Genomic DNA, 21630 nt, shown 5'->3' with positions numbered 1-21630 from the left:
TGCCACTTTCCTGTATTAGTGCTATTTGCCTACTTCTTATCTCCCCTGCTAGAGTCTAAGCAGCTTAAGTGTAGGATAAATGTCAGATTTCTCAAGTATGCCTTACAGCATCTTGCATGAAGTGGGTAGTTTAATATTTGTTGAATGAGTGGAAAAAAAAGAAAAGAAATTCAGTTTTGCAGGCAATTTGCTGATGTTTCTGTGAAAAACTGAATTGAATAATGCTTTTATCAATGTCATACCACAAAAGAGCAGCAATGTACCCTCCTCTGTACATTAACTATCAACAGGTTTCCCTTTTAAACGAGATTCAGAATGTTCTGATACCTTGCCAAATGTACATAATGATTTTTATCCATATCCGGTACATCAGTATTAAGACCACGTGTGGTTATTTGTTTCTCCTGTGTTCCCTGTCCTCCACAGTGGCAAATATTAGAAGCTGCCAGAACAAATCATTCTAGAGAAGCTCCCCCCAATTCAAAGAATTACCTCTGTTGGTTTCAGGTTCTTCAAGTATCACAAAGGAATCTCTGTCAGCACCCAGCTGAGGTTTACCGAAAACATCTACTCCCAGTTGCCTAAGTCTATCCACAGTGAACCTCCTTGCTTTTTCAGGTGACACCGCTGTCGTTGATTCATTTTGCTGGCTGGGGTCTTCCGCCTTCTCATCTGCTGCTTCTGTTTTTCTCAGGCCTTTTTCTTCCTCGAGGGCATGAGGTTCAGGTGCCACAAGCCCTTCAGTCTGATGCTCTTCACTGTCCTTGTTCCCCAGGACGCTGCATTCTTGACGTGCCACTGAGACGTCCCCAGATGGAGGTCTAGCATCACTTTGCTCCTGTCTCTCAGGAACTTCTAGCTCTTCACTTCCTGTCAAATCTTTACCGCAAGGCTCGTCAGATTTAGCAGTGATCTGGGGTTCCTTTGAAACTGCAGGAAGCGCATTAATTTCCATTTCACATCCTGCACCTGTTGTCTGCGCAGAGTCTTTGCTGTGGTGGTTGCCATTCACCTCAGTTGTATTTTCAGTGTCTATGGTTTCTTTGTGATGGCTTGCCTGATACTTAGTGGACCTAGAGAAGAGAAAACAAGCTGGAGTTAAACATTCTCCTAAATGAGGAACATTCCCAACCCTTTGCACATAATGAATTGGTTAGATCAGTTTTACAAGAGCGAGGAATCTGAACTTTTTACACCAGGTGTTTGCCTCAAAACTGAATGTTTATGAAAATTATAATCACAAGGAAAGAAGGTTCTTACTTCAGGAGCGCCATGGCATTTCCCTGGCAAGTGGGCCGGGGTTTACGTTTGAAGAACTCATGAACGGTTTTATTCTCAGGCATGTGATATGGAAGATTAAGTGCAGACTCTATAAAACGGAACAGAATAAGCAAATGCATATACTATATAGTCCGAAATGTTGCTTTACATTCAGTTAGACAGTACAACCAAAGCCATCACCGGAAATAGAAAACAATCCTGCCTTTAACATAAAACAGGATCTAAGTACAAAAGAATTCCATGAAGACCAGTGGCTTTTAAAACTAGCTGTGAAATCAACTGATCCAAGAAGTTTTTTAAAAATACAAATTCTTGAACCCCATTTCAAGTCTATTGAGTCAGAATTTCTTTGGGGCCTAAGAATTTATAAATTTGGTTTGTACAAAAGATCCTGATGCAGCCAGACCACAGACAACCCTTTAAAAAATTCCCTCCCAGGACTTCCCTGGAGGTCCATTGGTTAAAACTCTGCACTGCTAAAGCAGGGGCCTCGGGTCCGATTCCTGGTTGAGGAACTAAGATCCCACATGCTGCGTGGCCAAAACATTTTTTTAAAGTTTTAAATAAATTTTAAAAATGAAAAATTCCCTTCTTACCACCACTAGTTCTGGAAATTTTCTTAGTTTATATTAATATTCCAGAGGCTTTAGAACCAAGGCCATTCATCAAGATCAATTCTAAACTTCAATGTTTACCGTATTGGTTTCTTTACCTCGAATAAGGCGCTGAGTCTCACTATGCAATTTTTTTAATGCTTCCTTACTTAACTTGGCTGCCTTTCTTTCCTTAAAGAAAACAAAAAGTGAGACTACATTAATGCTTTTACAAAGAAAGATATCCCTTAAGAGTCTGCTCTTTACAAGAAAAGATAGAGAAGAAACAGTCATCTCTAATAAACTCAATACAATATAAACTTCAAGAGCTCATGTATTTGCAAGTCTCTTAGAATCGATTCAACCTAATTCATATCTGTGTTCCTACTATGTACAAAGCGATATCCTGGGAATCAGGAAAATACAACAGATACAATAAAATTCCAGAGAAATCCACAATCTGCTGGGAAAAGAGCTCAGCATGACAAATATTAACATACAGGGCTCTACCTCACCTTCCTCATGGTGCCTTTTGACAACTCAGGTTCTTCTTCAAATGAATAGACCCCACTCTCCAAAGACAGTTCTTTTTTCTAAAAAAGAAGGTTGCAAATGGATTAATAGAGACAAAAATTAAACCGACACAAGAGGATGTTGCTTATGCAAAGACTGTTTTTGCACTCCAACATCACATCATGCTACATTAGTAATAAATCAATAATTATTAAACACAAAATGTTAGACACACAACATCCTATAATGCCTAGAAAATAAATTAGATGTCTCCAATGGAGCTTGGGGCCTCATTTCTTACACCTCTGTATTTCCCTAAGGAGGGACAATGACCCCTCAGGGAGCTAAAAAGATAATCTTAGGAAGAACAATTATGCTTCCAAACACTCAGGACAAGGACGCTTTGACGGATGCTTCTCTTTCATAGCCTTCCTGAAACCCTGCAGGTTCATTTCCTAGAGGCCATTAAGTTATAAAATTTATAGCTCTTCCCCTTTTTCACCTGTTTCTTATACAACATAAAGTATCTTATGGGACTTCCCTGGTGGTCTGGTGTTAAGAATCCACCTGCCAACGCAGGTGACATGGGTTTGATCCCTGGTCTGGTGCCACAGAGCAACTAACCCATGCACCACAACTATTGAGCCTGTGCTCCAGAGCCCGCGAGCAGCAAGTACCAAGCCCTCAGGCCTAGAGCCTGTGCTCTGCAACAAGAGAAGCCACCACAACGAGAAGCCCATGCACTGCAACCTGAGGAGCCCCCGGCCACCGCAGTTAGAGAAAACGCACGCACAGCAATGCAGACCCAGCACAGCCCAACTAATTAATAAAATAAAGTACCTTACTTTTTGCCTGAAAAAGTAATGAAAATACTAGTTTGTGATAAATAAGGGATTGGAGGAAAAGCAGAAGTAAAATCAAAGTGAAAACGTGCGAAAGAAGAGCGAAAGATGGAAAAAATTAGGCAGCTGAAAAAGAAGGCAACAAAAAATGAGGTACACTTGAAAGAATAATTTGCTGTTTCCAGGGCAGATTAACATTTTAGGGAAAAAGAGTTGCTTTTAGTTCTAGGAGGTTGTTTCTGCACTCAGAATACAGCTTTGAGTTGATCAGGACAATGAAAATACTAGTTTCCAAACAAGTTAGAATGTCTATAACTTGTACTGCATGGTTCCAAAATTAACAGCTGAAAAATTTATATCAATTGACATGTGTTTTTCTTCAGTTAAAAAAAAATTAAGGTTCCATCAGTAAATCAGAACACAAAGCAAAGGTTCGAAGCAGTGGCTTAGCTCTTACTGCAATCATTGTTTACTTGCCTTGTGCTTTTTTACTTTGTTTTTTACAGCTGCCCTTATTGATTCTAACGACTCTTCATCTTCTAATGGAGAGTGATCTTCCTCCTCCAACCCAGTTTCAAAAAGGTCTTTATCCACAAGCAGACAGCCACTGTCATTAAATGGCTGTTTCACATCATCTTCCTGGATGACACATAAGGAAAAAACAAGATGCAATCATTTTAAATCCAGTATTTTACTACATCATACAGCAATTTGCATCAGGACAGAAAAGTTCACATTTCATGAGCAGACAAGTACATGGCATCCTAGAACATTATCACTGGTTCCTTTGTCATCCTTTGAAATCCATGCTGTGATCTGATGCAATCGTCCAAAACTAACTTAATCAATAGTACCTTTGTTTTTGAAAAGTCAATTAACAGTTCATTAAACAGCAACTAGTTTATAAAATTTGAGAACAGTTCTTCTAGTTAGCAAACAACACTTCTGATTGATGGGTGCATGAAAATTCCTCCTATGGAAGCTAATTTTCATCAGATCAGAAACAGCAAAGAGTAACTCCGTGTGCTCATAAAGAAAATCAGAAACCTACTTATTTAGAAATGTCCTCTTGTATCCAAAATGGAGAATGAGACCACCAAACAACAGACTTGAAATTACATACCTCACTGCAAAACAATCAACTCAAAGCTATATTCTGAGTGCAGAAACAATCTCCAAGAACTAAAAGCAACTCTTTTTCCCTAAAATGTTAATCTGCCCTGGAAACAGCAAATTATTCTTTCAAATGTACCTCATTTTTTGTTTCCTTCTTTTTCAGCTGCCTAATTTTTTCCATCTTTCGCTCTTCTTTCTCAAGTCTTCGCTTTGATTTTACTTTTGCTTTTCCTCCAATTCCTTCTTTACCACACATGGGCTTTTGGGAAGTCTTTCTGTCAACTGTAAAGTCCACAGAGTTTTCAGACTGGAGACTCATCTCTAAGCAAGGTGTCACTTGGGTTCCAGAATTCTCCTGACATAAAGACTCCTCAGCGTCACTTTGATCACTGTCTGCCAGAGCTTTATGGATCCTTCTGGCTTCTCCATTCTTTCCAGCACACAGGTTCTCTTTATCCTCTTCTTCAGCATCGTCATAGGTAGTTTTCTCTGGAGACACTGGGTCTTCTCTTTCAGAATCACTCTCTTGCAGCACCTTCCTGCTTTTCAATTTCCTGCTCACAAATATCTCTTCATCTGAATCTGGAGGAAACAGTTTTTTTTTTAGAGGTCTACTGTCATTTGGCCTTCCTCCTAGTCCCACCACTCCTCAAAATCATATCCAATTATCCAAGTGATATATCACCTTGTGAAATTATGTAACTAAGAACTAATTGTAGCAAAGCAAATCTAAAAATACATTTTGAAAAACATTTTCCCTTGAAAAATATCTCTTACTGAGAAATGTAATTATATATATTTACAAAGTGTAAAGCTGTTCTGGTCCTTCTGGCAGGTGTTAAAAATCCTTTTATTACAGAATGAATGCATTTAACTAGGCAATGTGCTAGCTTTTAGATACTTTATACATTCAATAATATAATAGAAGTAGTTATTTTCAAGAGTACATGCACTATTATTTTGCTTTTATAATAAACAGAACAAACAACAAGGTGAGGCATTAATAATTTTAAAAATCAAGAGAATAATTTAATTAATCCAGTCCACTTACAACCACGCTCCCACATTCTATTCCTAAAAATAAAAGTAATAAAAGTACTGACTGTTACAAACCTTGTTCACTCAAGGGCCCAATTGTTTCACAGCTGCCCTGTCCACTGTCTGAAGGACTGTCTGTTTCCTCTTGTGAAATGAGTTTTGAATCATTGATTTCTAGGTGAACCTAGAAAATGAAAATATACCTTGTATTAACCTGTAAGTGACAGAACACTCTAAGTACATAAAGATACATAAATCATCATGGGATCATCAGACTGAAATAAGGGGAAAAAAAACAATACAATGGTTTAACAAAAGGATGACATTAAAAATTACTGGCTAGAAAAAACAAACTAAAACTCATTGTTCATCTTTGAAGGATATTACAGAGGCAACACTTTGAGTTATGGTAAATAAGAATCAAGCATTATTGTGTTTTTCTGTGTGAACTGTTTCTCACTGTATGCATATGATATGTTAAATATCAACACACTCAGGCAATCCAGATATGGGAAGCTCTACAGGACAAACAATGTCGTTTCTTTAACAATAAATTGCAAGAATAAAAAGAGGGAGGGGGACTTATAAAGAGAGTTAAGGTATTTACACATACATACAGAGATACAGCAACACCTGCAATATGCAGGCTTTGTCTCAATCCTAATTCAAACAAACTGAAAGTATATGTAAGAGTCAAAGAAATCTGAACTCTGATCATTTACCATCAAGCAATATTTCTAAATGTTTTAGGTATGGTAATAATATTATAGTTATCTTTTTTGGAATGCACTTACCTTTTAGAGATGTATAATGACATATTTGTGGATGAAGTATGTGTGGAAATTTGCTGTCAAGTAATCCAGTAAAGGGGGGAAGTGCATGGGGGTGTAAATGAAACAAGATTGGCATGACTTGATAACTGTAGAAATTAGGTGATGGGTTCATTATAACAGCTTTTCTATGTTTATGACTGAAATTCAGCCCCAAACTACCCCCTCCAATTTTTTAAGTCACAAGTGAAAAATCTAAGGAGAAGGGAGTTAGTTGGATGACTTGACTAGTTAGTGATCAAGCTAACCCTAGATGCCAGTTCCCCCACAACCCTGGTGTTCGCAGGACTCTGAATCAACTTATTAATAAGGGGGAAAATACATCTGTAATGCAATGGGCACAAGACCACACTCGAACGGTTTCTGAGACAACTACTAAGTTGATTTGAATGTTTAGTACAATTATTAAAATAATAACAAAAAATAACACAAACAGAGGAATCATTGAGGATCATGATGTATGCTGTTGATTCTCCCAACAACTCAAAGCAGTAATACTACTTGTGCATATGGAAACTGAGCTTAGGTAACCACATGGCTCATTACAAGGTGATGTTCCTAACCACTCTATTCTAGGCAATCTGGAGCAGAACCAGCAATAATCAGGGCCAGGAACACAGTGAGGTTAGGAGGTCTCAAAACACTCAGTAATCAAAAGGATTTTTGTGCAAAATTAAAATTTTAAAAATCAGTGGGTAAATTGCAGCCCATGAGTTCAGCTGCCTGCTTTTGTAAAGTTTTTTTGGAACGTGGGCCAGGCTGAGAGTGAGGTGAGTAAGGCAGTGTAGTGCAGATACAGGGTTGGATTGTGTGTTCACTTCAGTTTGATATCTTGTTCAAAACCAAATTATGGAATTTTTTTGCATTAATTTTTATTTTAAGAAAAACTGCATAAAATATTATCTTGAACAACAAAGTCCTACTGTATACCACAGGGAACTCTGTTTAATATCCTGCGATAAACCATAGTGGAAAAGGATATGAAAAAGAATGTGTATGTAAGTGTAACTCAGTCACTTTGCTCTATAGTAGTAACTAACACACATGGTAATTCAACTATACTTCAATTTAAAAAGTTTAAAAAATTATGTTGATTACTGAGTATTTTAGCGCCCCGTTAAATTTTGCCCCAGACTGTCTCACTTCAGCCCCAGCTCCAAAAAAGAACACAGATTTGGAAAGATGCTTCTATGCCAATACCGAGAATGATCAGCCAGTCACCGCCCGGAAGGCTTCCAAGACTGGTACCTTCCCTTCTCGGGACCCAGTGCGATGACTTCAGAGGCCTCTTCCAGACCCAGTTTGGAACTCCCTAAGACGGCAACCCACTCCAGTATTCTTGCTTTGAGAATCCCAGGAACAGGGGGGCCTGATGGGCTGCCGTCTATGGGGTCGCACAGAGTTGGACACGACTGAAACGACTTAGCAGTAGCAGCAGCAGCAAGACTCCCGCCATCCATTTACAGAGACTTACGCTGCCGCGACTTCCCCGGTGGCTCAGAGGGTAAAGCGTCTGCCTACAATGCGGGAGACCGGGGTTCAATCCCTGGGTCGGGAAGATCTCCTGGAAAAGCAAATGGTAACCCACTCCAGTATCTTTCCTGAAAATCCTATGGACGGAGGAGTCTGGTGGGTTATAGTCCATGGGGTCGCAAAGAGTCGGACACGACTGAACGACTTCACTTTCTCTTTCCTTATGCTGCCCCGACAGAGGAGCCTGGTGGGTTACGGTCGCATCCTAGCGGTCCGGTTCGGCTGGGTCCTTCCTCTTTCGGGGGCGCTGTTGGAGGAAGCGCTCCCGCCGCCGGAAACGCGCCAAAGGGGCGGGCGGAGCAGGCTGAGCTGGGGCCGGCGGCCGGCTGAGCGCGACGCAAAGCCCGGGTACAGGCTTTGAGGCGACGGACTGAGGCGAGAGGGACCCAGAGCCGAGGCCGACCGCTGGGTCCCGAGCGCGGGGAGCCCGCGGGTTTATCTCCGCGCGAGTACAGAAGCCGAGCCGCCGCGGGGCGCGCCGGGAACTGTAGTCCTCCCGCCTCCCCGACCCGCTCGGCCGGCTCGACCCCTGCTCCCCCCGCCCCCGCCCCTCGGCGCCGGGCCCCCGCAGCTACGGATGGAGGCAAGGGCACGAACTCACCTCGGAAACCACTTCACCCGTCATGACCCCGGTCTCCTCAGCGCGCCACTCGGGACGAAACAGTTCCCTTATTCGTCGGGACGCGGCCGCTCCCGCCGTCTCCAGCCAGGCAGCGGCGTTCGAGCTTTCGCGCCCAGCCGGAGTGGAGGCCTCGCCCTCGATGATTTGCACCAATCCGGAGGAGACTTTCTACGTAAAACCACGCCCCCATGCTGTCCTACCAATCACGCAACGCCTTCGGCCAGCCAGTTGAATGTAATTTCGGTGAGGTTGGCGGTTTGCTGCTCCTCTTGTCAACTCTGGCTGGGGGAGCTGGAGGTGTCCTGCCTGACTTGCGGCCAGATCCTCTGGCCTTGCAAGACGATACTGTGCGAGTGGTGGTCTTTGACCTTTGACCTTTACCGTAGCGCGACAGTTCGCATCAAGCGCAATTTGAGGAGTGAGCCCTCCAGGCAGGAAGTGAGCCGGAAGCAGATACCTGGGCATCTGAGGTCGTCCTCGGTGGCAGTTTCCTCTAGGACTTCCTTTCTTGGAGCAGCTGGATCCTACTTGCTCCTTCTTGTACTTGGAACTCACGCCACTGGACATCAGAAAAGTTTTATGGCTGATCAGATACCAAAGAATATCCTTGGATAAAGTTTGTAATTTTACTTAAGGTTAATCCGAGTATACAGAAAACACCCACCCATCCCACTCCTATACTCTTTGAACAAGGCAGGTTTAAAAAAAAAAAATGTCTGGAGTCAGACTAATCCCAGACAATTCTAATCCCTTGTCATTGTGCTGGTTACTGTTTGCCTCTTCAGGTCCATTCTGTCTCTTTCCTTATCCTGCTCTATCCAGACAAGACTGACTTCTCCCCACTGCATTATTCGAGCTTCCTTGCGCTCCAGATTCTTGCTGAGTCTCGTTACTGCAAGATATTTACAAGATTACTGTAAGGAAGAGATCAGTGCACCAAAAAAGAAAGGTCACAGTTACCTCCCTGACTTCACCAACAATGATCCTATCCACTGATAGGATGAACAACTTGTTTCTATTTTCCCAGGACTATCCCAGTTTTAGCATTGAAAGTACCACCTCCTCAGATCAGATCAGTCACTCAGTCGTGTCAGACTCTTTGTGACCCCATGAATCACAGCACGCCAGGCCTCCCTGTCCATCACCAACTCCTGGAGTTCACCCAGACTCACGTCCATCGAGTCAGTGATGCCATCCAGCCATCTCATCCTCTGTCGTCCCCTTCTCCTCTTGCCCCCGATCCCTCCCAGCATCAGAGTCTTTTCCAATGAGTCAACTCTTCGCATGAGGTGGCCAAAGTACTGGAGTTTCAGTTTTAGCATCATTCCTTCCAAAGAAATCCCAGGGCTGATCTCCTTCAGAATGGACTGGTTGGATCTCCTTGCGGTCCAAGGGACTCTCAAGAGCCTTCTCCAACACCACAGTTCAAAAGCATCAATTCTTCGGCACTCAGCCTTCTTCACAGTCCAACTCTCACATCCATACATGACCACAGGAAAAACCATAGCCTTGACTAGATGGACCTTTTTTGGCAAAGTAATGTCTCTGCTTTTCAATATGCTATCTACGTTGGTCATAACTTTCCTTCCAAGGAGTAAGCGTCTTTTAATTTCATGGCTGCAGTCACCATCTGCAGTGATTTTGGAGCCCAGAAAAATAAAGTCTGACACTGTTTCCACTGTTTCCCCATCTATTTCCCATGAAGTGATGGGACCCAATGCCATGATCTTCGTTTTCTGAATGTTGAGCTTTAAGCCAACTTTTGCACTCTCCACTTTCACCTTTATCAAGAGGCTTTTTAGTTCTTCTTCACTTTCTGCCATAAGGGTGGTGTCATCTGCATATCTGAGGTTATTGATATTTCTCCCGGCAATCTTGATTCCAGCTTGTGTTTCTTCCAGTCCAGCGTTTCTCATGATGTACTCTGCATATAAGTTAAATAAACAGGGTGACAATATACAGCCTTGACGTACTCCTTTTCCTATTTGGAACCGGTCTGTTGTTCCATGTCCGGTTCTAACTGTTGCTTCCTGACCTGCATAGAGGTTTCTGAAGAGGCAGGTCAGGTGGTCTGGTATTCCCCTCTCTTGAAGAATTTTCCACAGTTTATTGTGATCCACACAGTCAAAGGCTTTGGCATAGTCAGTAAAGCAGAAATAGATGTTTTTTTGGAACTCTCTTGCTTTTTCGATGATCCAGCGAGTGTTGGCAATTTGATCTCTGGTTCCTCTGCCTTTTCTAAAACCAGCTTGAACATCAGGAAGTTCACGGTTCACATATTGCTGAAGCCTGGCTTGGAGAATTTTGAGCATTACTTTACTAGTGTGTGAGATGAGACCACCTCCTCAGTCCCAGGCAAACCAGGATAGTTACTCACCGTATCCACTGGCCTTCTCCTCCAAATTTCCAGCTGTAGCTGGGTTCAGATAAATGTTCATCCTTATTTCATCACCTCCTCACCAGTTTCCAACGAACTTCTGCTCCCACCAATAAGATCCCATCATCCATTCTCTTTTCTGACATCTCAGTCTATCCACCTCTTCATGCACTTTACTATTAACACTTACACTGATGATTCCCAAATATACATCTGGCTTTCCTGGTGGCTCAGTGGTAAAGAATCGCCTGCCAAGCAGGAGACACAGGTTCAATCCCTGGGTCTGGAAGATACCCTGGAGAAGGAAACGGCAACTCCGCCCAGTGTTCTTGCCTGGCAAATCCCATGGACAGAGGAGCAGAGTGGACTCTAGTCCATGGGGTCTCAAGGAGTTGGATCAGTTCAGTTCAGTTCAGTCGCTCAGTCGTGTCCGACTCTTTGCAACCCCATGAATCGCAGCTCGCCAGGCCTCCCTGTCCATCACCAGCTCCTGGAGTTCACTCAAACTCACGTCCAAGTCGGTGATGCCATGCAGCCATCTCATCCTCTGTCGTCCCCTTTTCCTCCTGCCCTGATCCCTCCCAGCATCAGAGTCTTTTCCAATGAGTCAACTCTTCGCATGAGGTGGCCAAAGTACTGGAGTTTCAGCTTAACCATCATTCCTTTCAAAGAACACCAGGACTGATCTTTACAATGGACTGGCTGGATCTCCTTGCAGACCAGGGGACTCTGAAGAGTCTTCTCCAACACTACAGTTCAAAAGCATCAATTCTTCGGCGCTCAGCTTTCTTCACAGTCCAACTCTCACATCCATACATGACCACTGGAAAAACCATAGCCTTGACTAGACGGACCTTTGTTGGCAAAGTAATGTCTCTGCTTTTCAATATGCTATCTACGTTGGTCATAACTTTCCTTCTGAGGAGTAAGCGTCTTTTAATTTCATGGCTGAAGTCACCATCTGCAGTGATTTTGGAGCCCAGAAAAATAAAGTCTGACACTGTTTCCACTGTTTCCCCATCTATTTCCCATGAAGTGATGGGACCCAATGCCATGATCTTCGTTTTCTGAATGTTGAGCTTTAAGCCAACTTTTGCACTCTCCTCTTTCACTTTCATCAAGAGGCTTTTGAGTTCCTCTTCACTTTCTGCCATAAGGGTGGTGTCATCTGCATATCTGAGGTTATTGATATTTCTCCCGGCAATCTTGATTCCAGCTTGTGTTTCTTTCAGCCCAGTGTTTCTCATGATGTACTCTGCATAGAAGTTAAATAAACAGGGTGACAATATACAGCCTTGACGTACTCCTTTTCCTATTTGGAACCGGTCTGTTGTTCCATGTCCAGTTCTAACTGTTGCTTCCTGACCTGCATAGAGGTTTCTGAAGAGGCAGGTCAGGTGGTCTGGTATTCCCCTCTCTTGAAGAATTTTCCACAGTTTATTGTGATCCACACAGTCAAAGGCTTTGGCATAGTCAGTAAAGCAGAAATAGATGTTTTTCTGGAACTCTCTTGCTTTTTCGATGATCCAGCGAGTGTTGGCAATTTGATCTCTGGTTCCTCTGCCTTTTCTAAAACCAGCTTGAACATCAGGAAGTTCACGGTTCACATATTGCTGAAGCCTGGCTTGGAGAATTTTGAGCATTACTTTACTAGCATGTGAGATGAGTGCAATTGTGCAGTAGTTTGAGCATTCTTTGGCATTGCCTTTCTTTGGGATTGGAATGAAAACTGACCTTTTCCAGTCCTGTGGACACTGCTGAGTTTTCCAAATTTGCTGGCATATTGAGTGCAGCACTTTCACAGCATCATCTTTCAGGATTTGAAATAGCTCAACTGGAATTCCATCACCTCCACTAGCTTTGTTCATAGTGATGCTTTCTAAGGCCCACTTGACTTCACATTCCAAGATGTCTGGCTCTAGGTGAGTGATCACACCATCATGATTATCTTGGTCGTGAAGATCTTTTTTGTACAGTTCTTCTGTGTATTCTTGCCACCTCTTCTTAGTATCTTCTGCTTCTGTTAGGTCCATACCGTTTCTGTCCTTTATCAAGCCCATCTTTGCATGAAATGTTCCCTTGGTATCTCTAATTTTCTTGAAGAGATCTCTAGTCTTTCCCATTCTATATGCAGGAGTTGGATACAACTTAGCAATTAAACAACAACAAATATATATCTACACACTCTTTCCTCATATATGGAGGGCTAACCTTTATTGGGGGTTTACTTGAGACAGAAAGTTACAAGAATTTTGCAAATATTATTTTACTTAATCTTTAGAGTAAGTGAGGTAATAATATATTTCAATTTTAGCAGATGAGGAAACTAAACCTTCGAAAGCTTAGTAACTGCTGGAGTCAACATTCACATCCTGCTCAGTCTGACTCCAGAGCTCACACTCCTCAGAGGGACCTTGCTTGCACACCCTCTGCCTTCTCCCACCATCCTCTGTGCCAGTTTCCTGGACAGCACTTACGTCTGCTTGAAGTTTTGTCTATTTGTATATTGTTACTTCAAAGGGACAAGCACTTTTTTTTAACACCACATTCTCCATATTCTAAAATAGTCATTCTCAAACTTGAGCACGTGTCAAAATGACCTGAAGGGCCCCTAAAAACAGACTTTTGGACTCCATTCCCAGAATTTCTGGTTTATTATGTCTGATGTGAGGCCCAAGAATTTGCATTTCTAACAAGTTCCCAGATCAGATCAGTCACTCAGTCGTGTCTGACTCTTTGCGACCCCATGAATCACAGCACGCCAGGCCTCCCTGTCCATCACCAACTCCCGGAGTTTACTGAGACTCATGTCCATCGAGTCAGTGATGCCATCCATCCATCTCATCCTCTGTCGTCCCCTTCTCCTCTTGCCCCCAATCCCTCCCAGCATCAGAGTCTTTTTCCAATGAGTCAACCCTTCACATGAGGTGGCCAAAGTACTGGAGTTTCAGCTTTAGCATCATTCCTTCCAAAGAAATCCCAGGGCTGATATCCTTTAGAATGGACTGGTTGGATCTCCTTGCAGTCCAAGGACTCCCAGGTAATGCTAATTCGGCTGGTATGGTGACCATACTTTGAGAACAAATGGCTTAGAACATACCTGAATCATGGTAGAGAAATCAATCAATATTTATTAAACTAATTAACTCAGTCACTTGACAACTCTATTCTTTTTTTTTTTTGGCTGCACTGGATCTTCGCTGCTGCTCGAGGACTTTCTTTTAGTTGCCGCGAGCAGGGGCTACTCTGTAGCTACAAAGTGCCATCTTCTCACTGAGTGGTTTCTCTAGCAGAGCATGGGCTCTGGGGCTCCAGTTCAGTAGTTGTGGTGCATGGGCTTAGTTGTCCTGTGGCATGTGGAATCTTCCTGGACCAGGGATTGAGCCTGTGTCCCCTGCCTTGACAGGCAGATTCTTAACCACTGGACCACCAGGGAAGTGTATTATTCTTGAACTCCCTCTGGGGAGTGAATAAATGGGATGATACTCCTGATATTAGCATTTTCAGAACAAATTAGCATTTTTCCTTTCTTTAGAAAACAGGTCTTCAGTCACCTGGGAAACCAAGAGAGCTCTGGTTTGGAAAAGAGGTGGAAGGATTTTTACCTGTGCCAAGCTAAAGCTCTGTATTTGAAATTAGCATCTATATTCTCAATTTTGGTGGGAATGTAGCACCATAATCCAAGTCACCAATTCAGAAATCTGAAAGTCACCTTGACTTTTCTCTGTCTCTTGATTCTCAAGGTTAACCATCCAATAGGCTCTGTCTGTGTTAACTTTGCAGGGATTAGACTGAACCTATCCTAGAAATTTGTCACCCTGCTTATTTAACTTATATGCAGAGTACATCATGCGAAATACCAGGCTGGATGAAGCACAAGCTGGAATCAAGATTGCCAGGAGAAGTATCAATAACCTCAGATATGCAGATGATACCACCCTTATGGCAGAAAGCGAGGAGGAACAAAAGAGCCTCTTGATGAAAGTGAAAGAGGAGAGTGAAAAACCTGGCTTAAAACTCAACATTCAGAAAACTAAGATCATGGCATCCATCCCATCACTTCACAGAAAATAGATGGGGAAACAATGGAAACAGTGAGAGACTTTATTTTCTTGGGCCCCCAAATCACTGTGCATGGTGACTGCAGCCATGAAATTAAAAGATGCTTGCTCCTTGGAAGAAAAGCAATGACAAACCTAGACAGTGTATTAAAAATCAGAGACATTACTTTGCCAACAAAGGTCTATATAGTCAAAACTATGGCTTTTCCAGTAGTCATGTATGGATGTGAGAGCTGGACAATAAAAAAGACTGAATGCCGAAGAATTGATGCTTTTGAACTATGGTGCTGGAGAAAACACTCGAGAGTCCCTTGGACTGCAAGGAGATCAAACCAGTTCATCCTAAAGGAAATCAGTCCTGAATATTCATGGGCAGGACTGATGCTGAAGCTGCAGTTCCAATACTTTGGCCATGTGATGTGAAGAGCCGACTCATTGGAAAAGACCCTGATGCTGGGGAAGATTGAAGGCAGGAGGAGAAGGGGACGACAGAGGATGTGATAGTTGGATGGCATCACTACTCAATGGACATAAGTTTGAGGAATCTCTGGGAGATGATGATGGACAGAGAAGCCTGGCAGTCCATGGGGTTGCAGAGAGTCTGACACGACTGAGCAACTGAACAACAAATCCTATAAATGGCTTTGTGATCTTGGGTAATTCATTTAGCTTCTTGGAGCCTTGTTTTCCTTATTTGTAATTAGAAAACATTGGATTAGATCATTCTTCTTAAATGAGTTTCATTGGTAGGGCACCTGGAAGTAAGGTACTCTACAGGAAATACTTTGCTATACTGGCACCTATTTTGGTTGTATAAATTGGGAAATTTTTCACTAGTAGGATCTATAATTATATCACACAAAGTCAATATAAACAGTAATTATGAAAAAATAAGCCATGTAATTTACCACTGTTCAGCCTGTTCCAAAGTTCCATTTATGTACGGGCTTCCTAGGTGGTGCTAGTTGTAAAGAACCTGCTTGCCAACGCAGGAGACATAAGGGATGCTACTTTGATCCCTGGGTCAGGAAGATCCCTGGAGTAGGAAATGGCAACCCACAAAAACAAGTATCCCATGGACAGAGGCGCCTGGTGGGCTACAATCCATAGGATCCCAAAGAGTTGGACACAACTGAAGTGACTTAGCACGCACACAGACAAACAACACAAAAGTTTGGAGGGAGAAAGTTAATTAAATTATATCTTTACTTCATCTTTTCTGCAAATTGAGTCTACCATGCTAAGTTTTTAGTACTCTTGCTCCGGAGTTAAAAGTGTGAGAACTGCTTCTTTTCCCTTTCACTTTTCACTTTCATGCTTGGAGAAGGAAATGGCAACCCACTCCAGTACTCTTGCCTGGAAAATCCCATGGACGGAAGAGCCTGGTAGGCTGCATGCAGTCCCTGGGGTCGCTAAGAGTCGGACACGACTGAGCGACTTCACTTTCACTTCTCACTTTCATGCATTGGAGAAGGAAATGGCAACCCACTCCAGTGTTCTTGCCTGGAGAATCCCAGGGACGGGGGAGCCTGGTGGGCTACTGTCTATGGGGTCGCACAGAGTCGGACACGACTAAAGCAACTTAGCAGCAGCAGAAGCGACTTAGCAGCAGCAGCAGGACTCTAGTAAGTCTTCATCCCTGGAGATGTACTGCCACCATGTGGCAGGGATTGGTCATGTCAGTCCATCTATGACCTGTAGCCACTTTATCCTAACCATGCCCCCCCCACCATTTTTTCCATTTTATAATTATTCAACGAGCTGTTTATACTTTCTTTTGGAATAGTGAAATAATTAGAACTCCCAAAATCTGCTTTCAAAAATAATTTTGTACTATAATTCCATATAAGGCTGTTTTTCTTGCTTAATGTGTTCCTTGACCTTTACAAATGGCACAAGACCTAACACATAGTGAAGGCTTAATAAATCATTGTTGATTGAATGATTAAAATACAGCTAAATAAACAAAACTTGAAAATACCAGGGCCTCTTTCCAAAGCATAACAGCATACACAACATCAGCTATTTTGTATGCAGTAGTTCCTTTACTGTAACTTTTGGCGAGCTAAAATACCTATCAAATATTCATCCACTCCTTCAACAAATCTTAAGCCCCTATTTAAGCCTATGCTAGACACAGAAAATATAAAGATAAATAAGACACAGTCTTGTTCTCGGAGAGTTTCCCATTGCTGGCGGAAGACAAGCAAATAAACAGGCATGTGTAATAAAATAATAATAGAAGTAAATAGGCATGTGTAAAACAAGTAGCTGTGGGGGCCCGATTTTGTCTGGGGCAATTCAGGGGGAGATGACTCCTGAACTGAGTTTCAAAGATGGATTGGAATTCTCCTGGCTGGCACAGGGAGGAGAAGGCATTCCAGGTGTGTGTAGGGGCTTGATAAAGCATGTTGTGCTGGGGAACTGAAAGTACGTCAGTGCAACTAGAGAGCACAGGGTGTGTGTGTGAGGGAGGGGGAGCGATGGCCGGAAAGGAAGGCGGAAAGTTAAACAGGGAATAAAAAGCTGGAGTGCTGTGCTTAGACTTGAGCTTTTAGGCGGTATGAACTGGGCAGCTGGTGAGGGTGGGGGGTTGTTAAGAAAGAGTGCAACATGGTTAGTTCATGCTTGAGAAAGATTATTCTGGCAGCATATGAAGGATGGATTGGAAGAGGATTAAACTGTAGGCAGGAAGACCAGTTGTCTAGGTGGGAGATTATAGGGACCTGAACTAGGTCAATGGTAGTAACAATTGAGAGGAGGAGATGGATTGAGAGAAAAAGGCAGATTTGACAGGGCTTGATGATTAACACTGAGGGGCGAGGGACGGTCAAGTCAGTGGAAGACTAGTGACTGTCCGGTTTCTGGATTGCTGAGTGACAGAATAGGGTGCCGTTCACCAGAATTGAGAATATGGGCCACTGATTGCAAGTACACACTCACTTTAGCTTGGCACAAGTTAATATATGGAAGAAAAGACTTCCCCTTCCTAGCTCACCCCTGTCTGCCCTTTGTTCAAACTGGAGCTCTACCTTAGCTCTTCTGGTGACTTAAGAGGTATTCCCCCAGGCATAGGTCCTTATCTCCTTTCTAGTTTTAAACTTCTCTATCTGTGCAGCATCCAAAACCTTAACTCAGTAGCTTTTAGTATTCCATTCGTATATTTTTCCTCTTCAGTTTCCTTTTCCTTTCTAGCTACTGAACCAGGAAAAATGTATGAGAAATTCCTCTGCCCTGTTTTATTCAACTCCATCCGCCCCCTCACTGCTTTTATGCTTCAGTTTTTGTAAAAACCCAAGCATTTTTACAACCCAACCCTCCTCTAAGCTTTACAGAGACTCAATGGCCTGTGGTGTGAGTAGTGCTTGTTTAGATACTAGCATCCTCAGCACTTAGTCAACCCATCAACGTAGATTTGGAGGAAGAGGATTCCATCAAAGAAGGACCAAAGGAGTCTGCTCCACTGCTGCTTCCTATTAAATTTCAGCACCTGCTTATGGGCAGGCTAGTGCCTGACCTTCTTCTAACATTCCAGATAATTCAAGGGTACCTAGAAGGGCAGAGTCTTATAGGAATGTAGTAACTTCTTCTAGAACAACATAGTCGGAGTGGGGAAGAACACTTCCTAAGACAAGAGGTTGTACTGGACAGACAAAACAATATTGGCCCACTGTAGACCCAAATGGTTTTCCTATTGATATTTAACCAGAGGATTGATCATGGTTGTCATAAGGACCCTGCCCCTACTGGAATTCAGTGAGTAGGGCCAAAGTTGCTGAATGTCAGTGAGAAACACTGAAACAAGCCAAGAGGAAGAAGGAGAGCATTTTAGGTGGGGAAAATGAAATAGATAAAGGCATGGAGACAGAAGTGATGATAGGATTTTCAGAGAAGGATTCCACTAGTGACTTCATGATGATGGAGTGGAAGGTGGGGAATAAAATGTCAAGGTTGTTAAATTCATTAAAGAGTTAACAGAGCATCTCTTTGGAGCTTGGGTATCTACTAGATGCATGGGATATTCAGAGAGAACAAGATAAGGTTCTTCCTTTGAGGATAAAACACATACATGAATAAATAAATAATAGAGCAGATTGTGATGAGTGCTCAGGAAAGATACGATATTTGTGCTCTGGAAGCAAGATCACAGCAGACCTTGAATATGAAGCATGAACTTCAGACATGATATAATACATTCTTCACTCCACAAACGTATTGAACTCTTGATAGACTGTTAGAATAATCACAGCCCTTTGTGCTCTCTCTTTTTCAGTGTGATTTTCCTGAACCTCTCTTCTCATTCTTGATCTCTTGAACCTGAGATGTCCTTATTACCTGCATTGATCAACAGAATCTAGTGAAAGTAACATTATATAGATAGTGTCTGAGGCTAAACCTTAAGAAACTTTGCAGTTTTCACTTCTATAGTATTAGGACAGTGGTCCCCAACCTTTTTGGCACCAGGGAATGGTTTTGTGGAAGACATTTTTTCCACAGATGGGGGGCAGGGGACGGTTTCGAGATGATTCAAGTGTATTACATTTATTGTGTACTTTATTTCAATTATTATTGTTGTTCAGTTGGTAAGCCATGTCCAACTCTTTACGACCCCATGGACTGCAGCACGCTAGGCTTCCTTGTCCTTCACTATCTTCCAGAGTTTCCTCAGACTCATGTCCATTGAGTCAGTGATGCCATCCAACTGTCTTGTCTCTGTCACCTGCTCCTCCTGGCCCTAATCCCTCCCAGCATCAGAGTCTTTTCCAATGAGTCAGCTCTTCGCATCAGGTGGCCACAGCATTGGAGCTTCAGCTTCAGCATCAGTCCTTCCAATGAATATTCAGAGTTGATTTCCTTTAGGATGGACTGGTTGGATCTCCTTACTGTCCAACATTACATTGTGATATATAATGTAATAATTATACAACTTATCATAATGCAGAATCAGTGGGACCTGATGATAACCCGCATTTGCAGCTGCTCCGAATGCTAGCATCACTGTCTCAGCTTCGCTTCAGACCATCAGGCATTAGATTCTTATAAGGAGCATGCAACCTAGATCCCTCACATGTGCAGTTCACAGTAGGGTTTGCATTCCAATGAGAATCTGTTGCCACCACTAATCTGACTGGAGGTGGAGCTCACGTAATGTGAGTGATGGGGAGTAGTGGTAAATACAGATACATCTTCACACACTGGGCCTCCACTTACCTCCTGCTGTGTGGCCTACTTCCTAACAGGCCACAAAGCAGTACCAGTCTGTGGCCTGGGGCTTTGGGGACCCCTGTCTTAGAACACCGCTGCCACCATTTAAGAAACACACGATATCTTGTTATGTGCCACATAGAGGAGAATCAAGGAACTTCAGCAAACAGCTAACCATTAGATTTGCCATCTTGGGCCACCCAGTACCACGGAACTTCCAGATGAATGCAACCATGTGAGTGACCAAAGGTTAGATGAACAGAAGAATTGACCAACTAAAGTCCAGCGAAATTACAGAATAATAGGCAAATAAACAAGTCACTACACTTTAGTATGGTTTGCTACACAGCAGAAGATAAAACAAGCTTTTACCATAGGTCACGCATAGAGAGTATCAGTTCAGTCGCTCAGTCGTGTCTGACTCTTTGCAACCCCATGGACTGCAGCATGCCAGGCTTCCCTGTCCATCACCAGCTCCCAGAGCTTATTCAAACTCATGTCCATCACGTCAGTGATGCCATCCAACCATCTCATCTTCTGTCGTCCCCTTCTCCTCCCACCTATCTTTCCCAGCATCAGGGTCTTTTCCAACGAGTCAGTTCTTTGCATCAGGTGGCCAAAGTATTTGAGTTTCTGCCTCAGCATCAGTCCTTCCAATGAATATTCAGGACCAATTTCCTTTAGGATTGACTAGTTGGATCTCCTTTCATTCCAAGGGACTCTCAAGAGTCTTCTCCAACACCACAGTTCAAAAGCATCAATTCTTCGGTGCTCAGCTTTCATTATAGTCCAACTCTCACATCCATACATGACTACTGGAAACACCACAGCTTTGACTCAACAGACCTTTGCTGGTAAAGTAATGTCTCTGTTTTTTAATATGCTGCCTAGGTTGGTCATAGCTTTCCTTCCAAGGAGCAAGCATCTTTTAATTTCATGGCTGCAGTTTCTTGTCTTATGGAGATTATATTCTTATAGATGAAGATAAACAGTAGAAAATAAGTAAATACATATATAATATCAGAAAGTGATAAGGGTTTTGGAAAAAAATAAAGGACATAAGGAATGACAGGGTGGACCCCAAATTGCCAAAGCACTCTTGAGAAAGAAGGAAAAAGCTTAAGGCTTCACACTTTCTGATTTCAAACTATAATACAAAGCTATGACAATCAAAACTGTATGTTATTGCCATAAAATCAGACATTTAGATCATTGAAACAGAATGGTAAGCCCAGAAATAAACCCACACATATATGGTCAATTAATTTACAACAAAGGATCTGCAAATACACAATAGGGAAAGGACAGTCTCTTCAATAAATGGTGTTGGTAAAACTGGACACCCATGCAAAAGAACAAAACTTGTCCACTATCTTGCACCACACATAAAAAGTTAATTCAAAATGAATAAAAAACTTGATCATAATACATGAAACCTTAAACTTCCTAGAAGAAAACATTAGAATGGTTAATTAGTGTCTGAAATTCTAATCAGTAGTCCATATTCCAGTAGCAGTTTACAATAAGAACTTCAACTATCTTTATCTTTAATCAACATGAGAAAGCTGTTAAATAGGGTTAAATGTTAAATCTGTTTTTTTCATGGGTGAAATAAATGG

General features: G+C 42.4%; 1 protein-coding gene across 2 annotated transcripts in view; it reads right to left on the bottom strand.

Annotated features, from left to right (window-relative positions):
- The window catches only part of CLSPN (claspin), a 28109-nt gene extending 19231 nt beyond the window's left edge, over positions 1–8878 (bottom strand). Inside the window, exons 1-8 of one of the 2 annotated variants that reach the window (XM_055586421.1) lie at positions 8348–8878; positions 5459–5567; positions 4482–4927; positions 3707–3868; positions 2390–2467; positions 1994–2066; positions 1261–1369; positions 493–1073 (exon numbers count right to left, since the gene is read on the bottom strand). In XM_055586421.1, coding sequence (XP_055442396.1) covers positions 493–1073; positions 1261–1369; positions 1994–2066; positions 2390–2467; positions 3707–3868; positions 4482–4927; positions 5459–5567; positions 8348–8371 — 1582 coding nt within the window. In that variant the 5' untranslated portion in view covers positions 8372–8878. Of the gene's footprint in view, positions 1–492; positions 1074–1260; positions 1370–1993; positions 2067–2389; positions 2468–3706; positions 3869–4481; positions 4928–5458; positions 5568–7687; positions 8111–8347 lie in introns of those variants that run through there. The other variant, XM_055586420.1, reaches the window with a different exon arrangement.
- Positions 8879–21630: the final 12752 nt, after the last annotated feature.

This window comes from Bubalus kerabau, chromosome 6 (genome assembly GCF_029407905.1).
Source record: "Bubalus kerabau isolate K-KA32 ecotype Philippines breed swamp buffalo chromosome 6, PCC_UOA_SB_1v2, whole genome shotgun sequence".
NCBI classification, from domain to species: domain Eukaryota; kingdom Metazoa; phylum Chordata; class Mammalia; order Artiodactyla; family Bovidae; genus Bubalus; species Bubalus kerabau.
This window is presented reverse-complemented; position numbering and strand designations above follow the sequence as displayed.